The sequence below is a fragment of the Solenopsis invicta genome, chromosome 8 (genome assembly GCF_016802725.1).
Source record: "Solenopsis invicta isolate M01_SB chromosome 8, UNIL_Sinv_3.0, whole genome shotgun sequence".
NCBI classification, from domain to species: Eukaryota; Metazoa; Arthropoda; class Insecta; order Hymenoptera; family Formicidae; genus Solenopsis; species Solenopsis invicta.
The window spans coordinates 19,412,834-19,429,841 of record NC_052671.1 but is presented as its reverse complement, the minus strand read 5'-3'; the positions used below and the strand labels follow the sequence as shown (position 1 = coordinate 19,429,841).

At 34.6% G+C, this 17,008-nt stretch overlaps 2 protein-coding genes across 3 annotated transcripts; one reads left to right on the top strand and one right to left on the bottom strand.

The window, feature by feature from the left end:
• The first annotated feature begins 332 nt into the window (after window positions 1-332).
• On the top strand, window positions 333-15,451 carry LOC120358377. Of its 2 annotated transcripts, none has more exons than XM_039452456.1 (2): window positions 333-5,928; window positions 15,312-15,451. In XM_039452456.1, exon 1 carries the CDS (start codon window positions 436-438, stop codon window positions 5,689-5,691), a length of 5,256 nt encoding a protein of 1,751 aa, XP_039308390.1. In that variant the 5' UTR covers window positions 333-435; the 3' UTR covers window positions 5,692-5,928; window positions 15,312-15,451. The 2 variants fall into 2 exon arrangements, with proteins under 2 accessions (XP_039308390.1, XP_039308391.1); XM_039452457.1 differs by having other exon boundaries at window positions 333-6,033; window positions 15,312-15,449.
• On the bottom strand, window positions 8,771-16,615 carry LOC105196226 (pupal cuticle protein Edg-91). Its single transcript, XM_011162035.3, has 4 exons — window positions 16,023-16,615; window positions 15,293-15,618; window positions 10,794-11,050; window positions 8,771-8,971 (listed from the first exon to the last, which is right to left on the bottom strand). The coding sequence occupies exons 2-3, from the start codon at window positions 15,616-15,618 to the stop codon at window positions 10,819-10,821; spliced, it is 558 nt and encodes a 185-aa protein (XP_011160337.1). The 5' UTR covers window positions 16,023-16,615; the 3' UTR covers window positions 8,771-8,971; window positions 10,794-10,818.
• Between the last annotated feature and the right edge of the window lie 393 nt (window positions 16,616-17,008).

The window sequence follows — 17,008 nt, the reverse complement described above, 5'->3', positions numbered from 1 at the left end:
CCAATCCCTGCCCCCTCCAAGTGCAACAGACCGTCCAACACAGCTAACTACTACCTTTTCTTTTTTGTTTGATTCATTACATTCTCTTTCGTTGTCATATCAATTTTAATAAGAGTTTATTACTGTCGTTACTTACTTACTAAAATACATTTAATGTGAAAGACACGTGATTCTCTCCCATCGCTTTGTTTGCCTTCCGCACTCTTTGTACAGTCCTGTTACCATAACCTTTCTTCCCCCCTCTGTTTCTTTCGCCCCCTCTTTCCCTATCCCTTTTCTCGAATAGTTTTCCGAGCAAAAATACCGTTCAGCGTATAATCAAAACATTTTGGTCCTTCGAGCCGGATGTAATTATTTCAGATTTATTATTTCGGACACATTAGCTTGGAGATTATTTCGGATATATTAATTCGGCGGTGAACGAAGGAGAGAATCATGAGGTTAACTCACGTCGAGCATTATGTTGAGCAGCAGCTCGTGCTTATGAAAACCATAGGGCAATCCTATGAAAATCTTGTGAAGAATGGCATGGAAAGTGTAACTTCTCAAAGAATCAACGTACGCCTCTCGGCGCTCAAGGATAATTGGGACAAGTTCTGTGTAAAACATGATGCCATTACATTGGCTGTTAAACAGTTGAATGACAACGATAGGGAGAGTATAATGAGGCATTCCTATTTTAAAGATAATTTATTTTCCGTCGTAAACGAAAGTTATTTAGAGTCTGTAGAACGGTTCAATTCTGCTTTGGATTCACAATCGGAATATGGAAGCAATCCGGGAACGTCCTCTTCAAGGCACGTTTCGGAATCAACTTCCGAGACCGTCGCGTTTATTAATCGATCGCAACTTCCCCGCTATGACATTCCCAAGTTTAATGGAAATCACGCGGACTGGCTCTATTTCAAAGATCTCTTTACTAGTTTAGTCATAAACAATTCCTCACTAACTAACATCGAAAGATTACAATACTTGAAGACTAGTTTAACAGGATCGGCATATAATCTATTGAAAAACACTATGCTTACGGGCGGTAATTTCTCTAACGATTGGAAAGCTCTCGTGTCGTTTTACGAAGACAAAAGGATGTTAGTCAATTCCACGCTAACGTCATTATTCAGTCTAAAGCCGATGACGAAGTCGACAGCGGGAGAAATGGAGAAATTGTTTACTGGCGTTATGGAGACATATCGAACCTTAGACACGTTGGGAAGACCAATTCATCATTGGGATGATATTCTAATTTTTATGGTCATACAGCGACTCGACTCTGATACCGTAAACATGTGGGATCTACATCGGGGTCCCTCTAACGAACTTCCGACATGGAAACAGTTTGAAGAGTTCTTCCGAAATCGACTTATGAATCTGAAGGGTCATGAAACGCGAAAGGGAAAGTTCGTTTCTCAGTTAAATCCAAGTAGTGTCAAATCTCATTACCAAGGCAAAAACAAGACCGTTAAATCGTGTTCGTTCTGTTCCGAAAATCATTGGTCCGCCAGTTGCCCGCAATATGTCTCCAAAACTGTACAACAACGCGTAGTACTTATCCAGAAACATAACCTATGCTTCAACTGTCTCGGCCCGCATCGGGCATCAGCATGTCGTATAACTACACGTTGTAGAAAGTGTGCTGGAAAGCATCACACCACGCTTCATCGTAGCAATTTGGAAAGCACAAAGTCTAATAGCAATTCGGCGAAATTGGCAACAGGAAAACCTAACGAACCGACTACAACTAAGCCTGACAACACGGAGACAACTACCGGCTCTCAGGTTTTACATTCTGCACTTGGAAATGAAGTCAAAACGCCATATGTTCTACTGGCAACCGCTCTGGTTACTATCACATCCGAACACGGAGATTCTTCACACGCACGAATTTTGATTGACCAAGGCTCGGAGGTGTCGTTAGTTACGGAACGATTAGTACAGCGTCTACGGCTACCACGTACTCGTTCTCACATTCCACTGATTGGAATAGGAGGTGTCGCGTCTAACCGAACTAAAGGCATGACCTCCTTTAGCATAAAACCTCATTTTAAGTCTTCCTTCCAGTGTTCAATAGCCGCGCATATTTTACCAAAGCTCACGTCGACAATTCCATCGGTCTCCTTGAAGAATCACGGCTGGTCACATTTGAACGGGATCCAGTTGGCGGATCCGAATTATTTAGCACCCGGTTCAATTGATGTTATTCTAGGAGCCGACGTCTTCGGTCAAATCATTCAAAACGGTATACGAAAGGGATCGAATAACGCTCCAATGGCTCAGGCTACAAAACTTGGATGGATTATTTCCGGACCAACGAGTTCTCAATCAACACCTGGCGGTTCTCAAAGTTTTCACGTATCACTCGAAAGTGATCTATTCGGCCTAATGCGTAGATTCTGGGAACTTGATGAAATCGCTCCTTTCAAGACTTCATCTCGGTCCACCGACGAACAGGCTTGTGAAGAACATTTTAAGTCTACTCATTCTCGAACGGAACATGGTCGCTATGTAGTGAGATTACCCCTCAAGGAGCCTGTCAATAAACTGGGGGATTCCAAGGCCAAAGCCGTTCGATTGATCAAGAAGTTGTCATGCAAATTTTCTTCCAATTCCGAGTTTTCGCGGTTGTATGCAGATTTCATCGACGAGTACGAAAAACTGAATCACATGAAGATTGTTCCGAAAGATACGACCGACCCTCCGATAACTTACTATCTTCCTCATCACGGAGTTTTAAGGGAGCATAGTCTTACTACGCGATTACGTGTGGTTTTTAACGGATCGAGTCCAACAACATCCGGACATTCACTTAACGACTTATTATACACTGGAGCTAAACTTCAAACTGATCTGTTCGACGTGTTAATATGGTTTAGACTATTTCGCTATGTGTTTTCTACGGACATAGAGAAAATGTTCAGGCAGATTAACGTACAGGAGGATGACTGGGATCTCCAACGGATTCTCTGGATTGACAACGAAGGTCATTTACGCACATACCACCTCACTACCGTAACGTATGGCTTGGCTTGTGCTCCTTTCTTAGCCCTGCGTACCTTGCAACAGTTGATAGAAGATGAAGGGACAAAGTTCCCGCTTGCTGTTCCGTCGTTAAGCAAAGGAAGGTATGTCGATGACATCTTTGGAGGTGCGGATACTCTTGAACAAGCTCAAGAAATTGTAAGGCAATTAAATCAACTGTGCATGGCGGGCGGCTTCAAATTACAAAAATGGGTGAGCAATGATTCGAGCATGCTCTCTTCTGTCTCCACAGATAAACAAAATAACTCTAAATTCATAGAACATAAGGAGAACTTAGTCGTCTACACGTTGGGACTTGGCTGGCAACCATCCACAGATACCTTTATTTTTAAATATACTCTTCCAGCAGAAGGTGTGATCACGAAACGATCTACCTTGTCTACTATAGCAAAACTGTTTGACCCCCTAGGGTTTCTATCTCCGATCACCATTACTGGCAAACTCCTAATTCAAGAATTATGGACGATAAAATTAGGTTGGGATGACCCTTTGCCAGACCACGTTGCTAGTAAATGGATTACATTTATCGGATCTCTTCAGGATACGCCAAAATTCACGCTCCCACGATGGATAGGGTGTTCTAACGATCGCCAAGTTGAGATTCATGGGTTTTGTGATGCGTCACAGCAAGCCATGGCAGCTGTTGTGTACCTACGGACATCGTGCGAGGAAGAGGCAGTAAACATCAGATTTGTGGCCTCGAAAACCAAGGTCGCTCCATTAAAGCGATTGACAGTCCCCCGATTAGAGTTATCAGGTGCAGTCTTATTAACCAAACTGGTCTCCCATCTGTTACACGTATTGGAATGGAAGAATCTACGCATAATACTGTGGACCGACTCATCTATCACACATACGTGGCTGAACAGCCATCCCTCTCGATGGAAGGATTTTGTCTACAACAGAGTTTGTCACATCCAAGAAACAATACCTCAGGCCGAGTGGAGGTTTGTGCCAGGTACGGACAACCCGGCCGATTTTGCTACACGAGGTCTAACAACCTCACAGCTGTCGGAGCTTTCAAGTTGGTGGTGTGGGCCTTCATGGCTCTCCCAACCTTCGTCAGCCTGGCCAAGACTCCCTACGGAAAAGCCCATACGAGAAAACCTTGAAGAAAGACCTACGAAGGTTCTTTCAGTTAACACCAAGAATTATACGCCATGGGATCTAATCAATCGATATTCCAGCCTTGTGAAGTTGTACCGAATTACGGCCACTTGTCAACGAGCAGTCTCTCGTTTCAAAAGGTGTACCGCCATGTCAACTTTCGGTCCTCTAACTACGCAAGAGTTAGTGGACGCTAAATTCTACTGGGTCAAGGAAATCCAAAGGGCTTCATTTCAGGGTGATCTACAGCTGCTCTCCAAGGGGCGACCTATTTCAAAGTCAAGTCCGCTTGTCCGTCTCACACCATTTCTAGATGCCAAGGGACTTCTGCGAGTCGGAGGTCGTCTTCAATTCTCTTCTCTTTCTCAAGATGAAAAGCATCCCCTAATCTTACCAAGGGAATCAACTTTGACGTCACTCATTATTCGAGATGCTCACTTGAGGACCTTGCATGGAGGCACACAGATAACTTTATCTCTTTTACGAAGCGAGTATTGGATTGTAGGAGGAAGAGCTCCTGTCCGATCTCTCATCATCAAATGTGTTAAGTGTGCCCGCTACAGACAGACAAGGGCAAAGCAGTTGATGGGTCAACTACCCGCTACCCGAGTCTCGCCCAATCGTCCTTTCGAACATACGGGCATTGACTATGCAGGACCATTCGTGACGAAAACGTGGAAAGGGAAGAACGCACGCACGTATAAATCTTACATCGCGGTATTTGTCTGCTTCTCGACTTCTGCAGTGCACTTAGAATTGGTTACGGATTACACTGCGGAGGCTTTCATCGCCGCGTATAAGCGTTTTACGTCAAGAAGAGGAATTTGCGTCACGCTTTCAAGCGATTGCGGCACTACGCTCAAAGGAGCAGACGCGGAATTAAGAAGATTATTCTCGCAATCCACGGAGGAGTCAACCAAACTCGCCACGCTACTTGCAAATGACGGGACGCAGTGGAAGTTTAACCCTCCTTCCGCTCCGCACTTCGGAGGGAAGTGGGTAGCGGGGGTTAAATCGGTCAAATACCACCTTCGTAGAGTTATAGGGGATACTCTCCTAACTTATGAAGAAATGACTACCCTACTTTCACAGGTGGAATCCGTTCTCAACTCCAGGCCTTTGTGCCCTCTCACTGACGACCCTGACGATCTAAACGCACTTACACCTGGGCACTTCTTGCTGGGTAGTGCTCCAGTTATTGTTCCGGAACCTTCCCTGGACACGGTTAAGTTAAGTCGATTATCGCGATGGCAACTAGTTCGGCAGAAGCTTGAGTCGTTTTGGTCACAATGGTCTAAGGAGTGTCTTCAACGCTATCTTTCGGTATACAAATGGAACAGAGCAAATAAATCCCTCGAGAAAGGGACTTTAGTTCTGGTAGTTGATGATCGGTACCCGCCTTCAAAATGGCCATTGGGGCGCATTATCCAAACACACCCGGGTAAGGACGGTCATACTCGAGTTGTCACGATACAAACTCAAACTTCAGTCCTAACACGACCTATTGCAAAAGTTTGTCCCCTTCCGATCGAGCAAGACACATTGTGACATATTCGTTAATGCTCATTAACGAAGGCGGGCGGTATGTTCAAAAAGTACCGCTCCTTCGGAAGGTAACCAGATGGCAATAAGGTGCGCGCTAGGGCCAAGCGTCCCTACGCGCATCTCTTGGGCTATGTATTACTACGCGCGCGTGGCGCTGTTGTCACGAGGGCAGCAGCGTCTTGCGTCATTCGTTTTTCGTCTACGATCGGAGGCGCGCGTGCTTCTGGTCTGCTGAAAAGAGTGAGTTGCTGCGCAGCGGCTTTACGCGATTGTTCCAGTTAGAGTTTCTAATACAGTCGGGTGCTTTTAGCACATGTACGACCGAGGCTCGGTTACCTAGAGAAAGTAAGAACTCGAGTATACAGTCGGGTGCTGTTAGCACATTTACAATCGTGTCTTCTCTCTCTCTCTCTCTCTCTCTCTTCGAGACACGCACGTACTACGTACGCACAGAAAAATCTAGAGGCTGCTAGCCTGTCGGTTGGGGCTCTCAGCCTATTGCAAGGAACTGCAAATCTCTCCCTTATAGCAGCGTCAAGAGGATCACGGACGACGAGATAGAGTAATGCGAACTTCCGACAACCGTGCAATCCGAAGATCTCCCTGCGGCTTGCCGGAACTACCAATCCCTGCCCCCTCCAAGTGCAACAGACCGTCCAACACAGCTAACTACTACCTTTTCTTTTTTGTTTGATTCATTACATTCTCTTTCGTTGTCATATCAATTTTAATAAGAGTTTATTACTGTCGTTACTTACTTACTAAAATACATTTAATGTGAAAGACACGTGATTCTCTCCCATCGCTTTGTTTGCCTTCCGCACTCTTTGTACAGTCCTGTTACCATAACCTTTCTTCCCCCCTCTGTTTCTTTCGCCCCCTCTTTCCCTATCCCTTTTCTCGAATAGTTTTCCGAGCAAAAATACCGTTCAGCGTATAATCAAAACAGATACATATGCATGTATCTATTACTAACAGGTAACAAACATATGAACGTTCCCTATTACTGACAAGAGGTGAGTATATGACTGTTTCTATTGCTGACAGAAGCTATATATTAACTTTGTTATTACTGATTACATGTTATGCTTTTATAAAAAACATTAAACATATTTAATTATACCGTTTTGTATTTAACAAAATTTATTTATTACATATTTAAAACTTGTATTTATGTTTTGCCCTATCTCGTGGCAATTCTCTTTCCGGAATAGTAATAGTTATTGAGATATCACAAATTGGTACAAAATTATATGAGTGTCCCGATTACTGACTTAAACAAGAGAACTTGTAGATTAAGAGCTGATATTTATACTATTTTCTAAATTGTATAGAGATCAATTATGACATTAATGCAATTTTTTAACTTTATAATGAATAAGACTTATAACCCAGATAGCAAAACGTGATAACTCAATCTGAAGCAAATCATCGCGCAGATTAAATTGCTTGTTAATTGCTATTACCTTTTATTTAATGCGACAAAAATGTTTTAGTCAATTTAGTATCAATATGCTGAGTTTTAGTGTCGAGCAAATGTAGAAAAATTATTGAAGTCAATCTGTGTTATTATATTGTGGTAAGTTGTGTTTAGAACTTGCCATTACTATATTTGAAAATTGTTTATAGCAATCTGCGAGCAACATGACAGCAACATGTGAGCAACAATTCCTATTTATAACTTGTAATAAGTATAATGCTGATAAGTTGTTGGAAACTTGCCGGTATTATATTTTATAAACTATTGCTGGCAAGAACGTAATGGTAAGAGGATACCCGCTTCTGTTGCTTTGCTGACAACTAATATGAATATTTGTGACAAGTTGTCGACAACTTGCAATTATTTGGCTATCTGGGAAACTACATATTCTCTTTAGAAATATATATGTTTATATCATTTTATATGTATTTATTTCTGAGTTGTCAGTAATAGGGACAAATAGATATTCTAATATCAATTAGTGACATACATAAATTAACTACAAAAATTTCAAACCTTAATATTTTTATGCTCAGAAATATTCTTAACTTTCTCTCGACTTGACAAAACAATTCACTTATTTCAAATTATTTAAAGCACAACTGCATAAATCCAGCAAACAGACGTCTAGTATCAGCTGTCACTTTCTAAAATGACGGAGAGCATCTGTCGCCGTCAGAGTACGCTTATAATTATGATGTTTTAACATTCCTTACAACTTTTAATTTTATTTGAAATGTATTGTAATCAAATATAAATAAAATTTAGAGTTTGAATACAAGTTTAGAATAAATATTGAATCCATATTAGCTAATTTATTAAGGAAAACGAGTGCGATTGTCATAAATTGGGACACTGTCAATAATTGGAATATTTTAGTTCCTTAGTTATGATTGACCAACTTCATTGCTCAACTAAAATAAAATGGCACAGAATTAAAAAATTTGTTCAGGAAGGCCTCTCAGACCCCCTAGTGTGTTGGTTAAGGCTCCCGAATAGTCGCCGCAGCCGTATTGAAATTGTAACATCATATTATAAGCAAGAAATCATGCGTAAAAGTTTCTTGCGTGCTATTTATAAATAAAGAGAAACTTTGGATAAAACGGAATAATGAGATTGCTTTAAAACATTTATAAAAATGGGTCTGAACTGTAATCCTTTTCCCGTTGACAGTTTATAATAAATAGTAAAAAGCACGCGAAGTGAAACCTGTTCAGGCAAGAAAAGACAGACAACTGTTAAAAGGAATGAAAAATATGCGTATAAAATTTACATATAAAATTCAAAGATAACTTTATTTGCGGTCTATTTTTACGAATTTGATAAATAGGAGAGAATTAAGTTAAATTTTCACACTAAAGCACATAATAATGAAAGGACATGCAAGACTTAACATTTCATCGTCATCAACACGCCTATTAAGTTCTAATTTTTTTCGTAATACTACATCTGTCAATGCAGAGTTCTCAGCTGACTACTCATCAGGAATATTTATTATTTCTTACTACTATGAGTAACTTTTTGAAAATTAGCATGAAAGTTGGATTGAATGATAATAATCATGGCTGTGGTCGATTTATCTTGTATAAAAAAAAATTAGCTTTATTGATTATACTTTTATTATATTTTACAGTGGTTTCAAGATATATATTACAAGATATAACTGATTTGTATAAAAAATACAATACATAAATATCGCGCATGTGTATGTTGTGTAAAAACGAGATGGCTCTTATCATTAATAAATAATGATAAAAGGTTTCATTAAGTTGTATAACTAGTAGTTCCGCCCATCGATGAGATCTACAAAAAATAAAAAAAAATACATTGATTATTATAATGATTTTTAAGTATGCAGAGACACAAAAGAGAGTATTTTCCTTCTAATATTAACTTTTTTATATATTTATTATACAGGATGTTCGTTAATGGTTGTCCCCCTCGTTTTACCATAGAAGCACGCAGTTTTATAGCGATTTCGGCTGGAGCGCACCGGTATGCCACCTTACCAATGGCACACAAACTGGCTCCGACTATTTTTTCAAGTTCACTTTGTGTACACCTAATATGCACTTGTGAAGTGTATCGAGCCCAGACGAACACGCGGCACTATTAAAGGACTGCATTATTTGACTAGCCAAACACAAAAGCTGCATCGACACCTAAAATGTGCAACCGGTGTGCCCCAGCCGAAATCGCTATTAGAAATACATATCCGTCGGTAAATCATACTCCTATGGACAATCATTAACGAACACCCTGTATATACATACACATATAGGGTGTTCGGCACAAGTAAGAAAAAATTTAAAGAATAAATGATAAAATAAAGTAAAAATAATAAAATCGCGATTAATGCTACGTTTTTTAATTATAAGTGTTTAAATATTTACATGCTTTAAGTACTATTTATATATTTAAATATTTAGAATTACAAAATTAAGAATAAAAAAAAAAAAAAATTTTGATGAAGGCTTTTTTATTACAATGTTCACTAAACATTCACGTTTAGACATTCTTATTTTATATTTTAGACATTTTTATTTAAACCTTTATAATTAAAAAATAAAGCTTTAATTGTAATTTTGTTATTCTTGATTTTTGTTTTATTTTATCATTTAGAATCACTCCTTAAATTTTTTCCCATCTATTACCGAATCCTGTATATACAAATACAGGATGATTTATTTTAATCTTAAATTGTCAAATATCTGGAAATCATGAGATTTTAGAGAAGGAAATATTTCAAATAAGACCTTGCACACACTAGAGAAATATTAAATATTAGGAATGAGAATTAGAATCAATCAACATTTTTTCCAATAAATATAGATAAATAATAAATTATTTTGTATTTTGTACAACACATTTATGTCTTGTCTTAAACCCCAGATATAATGAACGGAATAGAGAATAAAGAATAGCAATTATAGTTGTTCAATATATTGAACAAACAACGCTTTATGTTTTTTTTTCTTATTTAACGTCTTGAATTGTTCCTTAATTCCTATTGCTATTGCACGTGCTTGATCATTACACATCTTTATTCATTAGATTGTTATACAATGTTACGTTATCCAGCGTTACGTTCAATATTTACTAAGAAAATTGATTCTAAAATTTTAATTTTTAGTCTTAATATCTAATATTTCTCTATTGTGCGCAGGGTAAGAGTTTGTAAAGTTTTTCGAGGAGGACAAATAATGGTAAAATCAATTTTCGGAAAAATCAATTTTTCAATTTTCGAAAAGTAAATGTGTTTTCTTTGTACCAATTGATTCAGTTTATTATTCTATAAAAATGTTAAAAATAATAAAATATGATTGTAAAAAAAATCTTACAAAATAATTTACATTATCTAAAAATAATCATATAATTCCATTTTTAAAAACGGCTTCATAAAATGGCTTGAAAAATCGATTTTTCTGAAAATTAATTGTATTATTTATCTCCCGCGAAATTCTGTAATTCTTATTTGAAACATTTTTTTTCTAAAATCCCGTGATTTCCAGACTTTTAATTGTTCAGATTACAATAAATCATCCTATGTATATCAAGGAAATTATATTAATAAAACTTTATTAACAAAAAGAAACAATTTTTTATAATAATATATAAAACTTACTTGTAATGTATTGAAGTCAGCCAATTTACCAATAACCGTAGCCTGGTCCATAACCGTATCCTCCGCCGTATCCTCCGCCGTATCCTTCGTAACTGTAGCGATGGTAATGATGAGGGTAACTATGGTAGTAATTATTGTAATGGGGATAGTTATGGTAATGGTAATGGTAGTCAGGGTGGCTGTGGTAATGGGGATATCCGTATCCATATCCGCCGTATCCATATCCGCCGTATCCGCCGTATCCGCCGTATCCATGGCTAAGGAAAGAATGTGACATTTAAGAGACGTCCTTGACATTCGTTCTAATATTTTTTGTGAACGTTCGATATATATTCGCCAAACTTACGAAATCCGATTAACGTCTTAAAAATTGAACTAATATATAGCAATGACGGACTTTTGACGAAATCTTTCAAGCGGTACAAATACATGAAACTTTGTATTAATTTAAGTAAATTTAATTCACACGCAAATAAATAATTAGCAAAATATTTGATTATGAGAGTTGATATTACAAAATAAATCGCTAAGAATGGACAAAGACTTTTTAGAGTTTGGATTTAAGAAACAAGAGATGTAAACTTCCTTTTTGTGTCTATATACATGTGGAAATAAATTATTTATTAATTTTAATTTTTTCGTGTGTCACCACACTTAGTGCCTGATAATATAAATTCATAAAATACAGAGTCCGGAAAGTTCAAGGCTAAATAGATACAAACTTATATAACATATATATTAATAAGGTCAAATATTATAGATAAAAAAATTCATATAAACGTATGTCCAAAAATGCTTTAATGAAAAGTTCTAACCGTCTAAAGATTTTTATTAATTTTTATAATAATTATAATATTTTGCCTTCTATAAGAGTGTAAATTTCTGTTTGTAGAACTAATCATTATCAAATTTTTCGAATATTCCTCGAACATTTATTATAATTATTATAGTTAGTTTCTTTCTCCATACCGCAACGTCATTTATAATTATTATAACAATTAATAAAAATCTTTACCATACTAATAAAATTTATTTTACTTGTAACGTATATATTTGGTTGGTGATAGCGTCTTTTATTTTAAAGAACTGTGACGTCATCGATATGTAACATTTTAATGTTATTTTGACGTTTCATTTATAATGTTTGATGTTATGTTTTAGCTATTAATGACAAAAAACTCACAATAAATCGACGTCATCATGTCTGTTTGGAATTATTTATCTACTTAACCTCGTTAACATGTTGTATAAATTTGATCTCGAACTTTTCCAAACACTCTATATATTTTTTAGTGTACGCATGTATTTGAAGACTTTTTTTACTGTTCTACAGGAAAATATGAATTTAATTCTATTAAGCAAAAGTGTGCTACATTAAACTTTTAACGAATGTTATGATTTCAGTAAATAAAATGTTGGTAATATGCTGACAGATTTTTAGCTGATTCGAGCAGAGGTGGGTTTTTCACAAAAGTGGGCCAAAATTTGTCATTTCGTAACTATTTAAATGAATGAATAATTCAAATAGTTATAAAAACCGCTAATCCTTGTCCGTTTTTTTCAATCAATCTGTCGCATATTCTGTTAAAAAATTCCATGATATTTCTGTTGACATTTTGCTGACAAAATTTCTAACAGATATTTTGTAGAATTTCAACTGATTTGAGATCTGACTATTTAGCAATGCTGTATATTGAAACATGAGCTGAGTGCATTGTAACTCAGCAAATTTAAGATAAAAATTGTTTTTAATTGAAAAATATATTTAAAAATTTTTAAAAAATTAAAAAAATTTATACTAAAAATATTAAATTTTACATAAATAAAAATTTCTTACATTATCTTGAAAAAATTAACTTTTTAAATAATAAATTTGTCAAATTTTGATGTGCACTTGATAACAAGTTAAAATTATGAAATATGCAGTATTGCGCTTAGGGATTATTTAAAATTATCTAGATTACATGCAAACATATTTTAGATAAGATAAAGTTAATTTAATTATAAATTTATCTAAATAAAAGAAAATTATATTTATCTAGGCAATTTTAAGATATTCAATATTGCACAAAACAATTTAGCACGTAAAAACAATATATTCATGTCTTTATTTTTAATCTTTGTTTTTTAAAAACTAGAATTCTTCAAATAATTCAATCTGATAAAAAATGTTTCTCGTTTGATTTTGATCAATATGTAAAAAAAAATTCAAATTAAAAAATATATGTATAAAGGAAATATAATTCACATTACTACTCAAGGAGAACAGAAAAGGCAAAAAGATATCAAAATGACATCAAAATATGATCAAATTTTAGTTCGTCACTATGACATCAAATTGCATAAATTTTTGATACCTTTTTGACGTCAAAATTATGTCATTGTGACATAATTTTTACGTTCTTTTGGTTGTATACGAAAATATTGGCATAACGGAGACGTCAAAAAATTTATTTTATGTGTCATGTTTCGTTGTTTATAATATATCAGTTTATTATTGAGGACTGCTGAAGAAGCTGTGAAGCGTTGGTTGAATTACGTTGAGCTCTGGTCAACGTAAATGAGATAATTTACGTTATCCTTACATTTTTTATTTAGCTTTTACTTTCAAAGTTTCCACGTTTCCCACATTTCCACGTTTTATATAATTATACTTTATTATGAATTCTTTTGTTTCGATTAATTCGATTTAAAATTATACATTTTGTGTTCTTAATTCATTTTTCTATTAATTTTCCTCTGTTTATTTTCCAAGCTGAAATCATATTAAATTACTGTATAGAAATTACTGAATAGAAATGCTAACCTACGTTATATCTCTGTAACCTATCTGTAATTGTATTCATATAAAAATGTTATTTGTCACTAAAGATGTATAATAAACTGATATATCATTAAACAACGAAACATGACACATAAAATAAATTTTTTGACGTCTCCGTTATGCCAATATTTTCGTATACAATCAAAAGAACGTGAAAATTATGTCACGATGACATAATTTTGACGTCAAAAAGGTATCAAAAATTTATGCAATTTGATGTCATAGTGACGAACTAAAATTTGATCATATTTTGACGTCACTTTGATACCTTTTTGCCTTTTCTGTTCTCCTTGGGTATGATAGGTAAAATTTCTTATAAGTTTTTGAACCATTTATAGCTTTGGGACGATTTTTAAATTGCGCTATTTTTTGATTTGTGCGATCTGTTATTATTAAAAAAATTTTTTTTTGTTAATACAAATAATAATTTGAAAGTTGAAGATAAGTACAAGACTTTATACTTTATACTGTTGTTCACATTAATTAAGATAATTTGAAAAAGATAATATTTCTTTTATTTAAAATAAAAATAAGATAAAGCCATTTTTCTATTTAGATAAAATATCTAGATAATAACCTAGATAATGATAATTATCTAGAAGAACAGCAAATACTGTAAATAATAACAACAATAATGATAATGGTTTTAGCAATTTTTGATGATCTAATATAACACGAAACAATAAAAAAGATTCACCCAAGCGACATCTTATAAAAAGACTGTATTTAAGTCCATAGTTATTAAGTCCATAGTTGTAAAACAGGTTAATGCAATATTAATATTTGGGACAATCTATCGATGAATATTTATCGATGAAAATTTATATCTATTAATCCATGAATAAAAAAAAGGTCTTCGCTGTTTTACTAATTTGTATTGAACACAGCATGAAAAACAATTAATTTATTTCGAAATACAATTCGGAAAGAAAGACAAAAACTTCTTCTATTTCTTATTTTTGATGTTACAATGCAATATAGCTTAAGAAAGCAAAAGTTTCCATATAATACTTGAACAATAGTCCTGTGAAAATTTTTTTAAAAATTATTCATATATAATTTTCCAGAATTTCATATATAATTTTTGTATATTTTTATGTAACGTTTAGAAAATTTTTTAGATTTTTTATTGAAGCACTTTTCAAAAATACTGAGGAAGTTTACATTTTTTTTTCTAGAATTTTTTATATTACATGTGTGAAGTCTGAAATAGTCTAAGATTTCTCATTTTATAATTTCCGAAGAAAGTTTATTATAAAAATTGTACAAGTGTAAGCCACTTTTTCAGATATCTTCATAAATTTAAACTATGAAAAATATTAAGTGGTATTATGGGAATTTTTTTTCATAAAGGTATACTTATTACTTGATATGTCTGATGAATAATTTGCAACTGAGAAAAAAATTGCTAATTTGACTAATTTTTTAACTTGATTAAATTTTTGTAATTCAAATATTTACATATATAATTTAAATATATACTCTTGATGTAATCCTAACGGAAACGATACAAATATATGTACAGATATATACTCTTGAACAAAAAGAAATAAATCATATTAATAAAATATTAATAAAATTTTTTTTCGCAATATAAACCTGATATGAAGAACAATTTCTTTGTTTGTTTTCCCTTTCCATATTTCATCTCTTGAAAGATATAATGTCGACTCACTGAGCTTTGTATAATCCAGCGCCGAGAACTCCAGCACCGAGGACTCCGGCACCCAGAGCTCCAGCACCCAGTGCTCCAGCACCCAGAGCTCCAGCACCGAGAAGAGCACCACCCAAGAGAGCTTTTCCTATAATCGGCGCTCTCTTGTTACGCGACTGCGTCTCGGCCACCTGTTCCGACACTGCCTCCAGTTTTAGCGGCGCGATTTCCGATGTCGCGGGTGCTATCAACGTCTGCTGCGGACTCGGATTGACAGATTCGGGTTCCGCTTGAGCGTAGATTACAGCCAACGCGGCGACCAGTACCACAATGCACCTCATTGCCATCTGAAAGGAAACAAAAATAATAGTTAAAGAAGATAAAGAGAGTGGGAGTGATCTCAAGAGTGTATTTTTGTCTTTGGATTAAAAAAAAAAAAATTACAAACTGTACAAAATGCAAAAAAATATCTTTGATATTTTTTTATAATTTGAATCTCGAAATAGAAAAAGCAGATTAAAAGTGAGAAACTCTTAAACGTTTTTATTAATATAAAAACTATTTGCTAAACTTTAAACGCGTTTTTCTCGAAAAATAACATTTTTTTAAATTATTGCTATGATAACTTATTTAGTTTTAAGCCAATTGACTCGTAATTTTTGCAAATTGACGAAAAAATCTTCCAAAAGTTAAGCAAGTTCTCGGTTTTTGCTTCTGTATCTTTTCGTCGACTATGTAATCGCGTACGTACCTTGCTGAGATCACGTTTTCGGACGAAGACTGACTCTTCTCGGAACAGTGTGTCCAAAGACTTTTATACGACGAGAGCAGACTTCGCCGTCCCCTACCACACAGGACGATATTACCAAAAATTCCACGTTACATCTTACGTGCCCCACGCGTTCTCCATCTAGGTATTACATCTTTCTTGAGGTCTTCTCGCCTATGGAAAGCCGAATCCTTCGAGAACTTGTTTTCTCTTTACGCGCTGACATTGAACCCAATCCAGTGACTCGACAGGAATTCCGAACGTAAAGTTGTGCTATATCCAGCAGATCGTCGTTAACTTCTTCACGTCGTCTGTTTAAGAGTTTTAGATGTTGCTCAATAATTTTCACGAACCATCGATGTACTTCTGGAGACAACTTTATTCGTTTTTTTTGCGCTACATATAAGTACAATGGTGAACAAGTAAGTCAATTTTAAAAATTTCCAGCTCAAAAAAAATAGAGATAAATCACGTGACTCTCCCTTCATTGGTATCTTTTAACAAAGGAGATTTTGCCATCTTCAAAATAATAAACAATGAGCAACATATAAGGAATAAAAACGATAATTTGTTATTTAAAAATCTTTATAATATTGATATACATTGGAAACATATTTAATTTAAAAATATTTAATTTTATTAATATAATATATATTTTCAGACTGATTTAGAAAAAAATTGAAAAAGAATTGTTTATAATAATGATTTGAACGTAATAATAAGAGACATTATTACATTTTCAGTGTGACGTCATATTTAAAAAGAATTGTACAATTTATGAACATTTCATAAACTTCTTTAAGCGAAAATAATACACAATAACATTTTATTTTTTTAATTCTAAAACGTTCTTTAAGATCAATTCTTTTTCATAAATATAATTTTTCAAAAATCTTATATTTTGTTTGTGATTGAAACACTTAAAATTCTTTTTCGCATAATGTTATTTCAGAAAATTATTTAAAGAA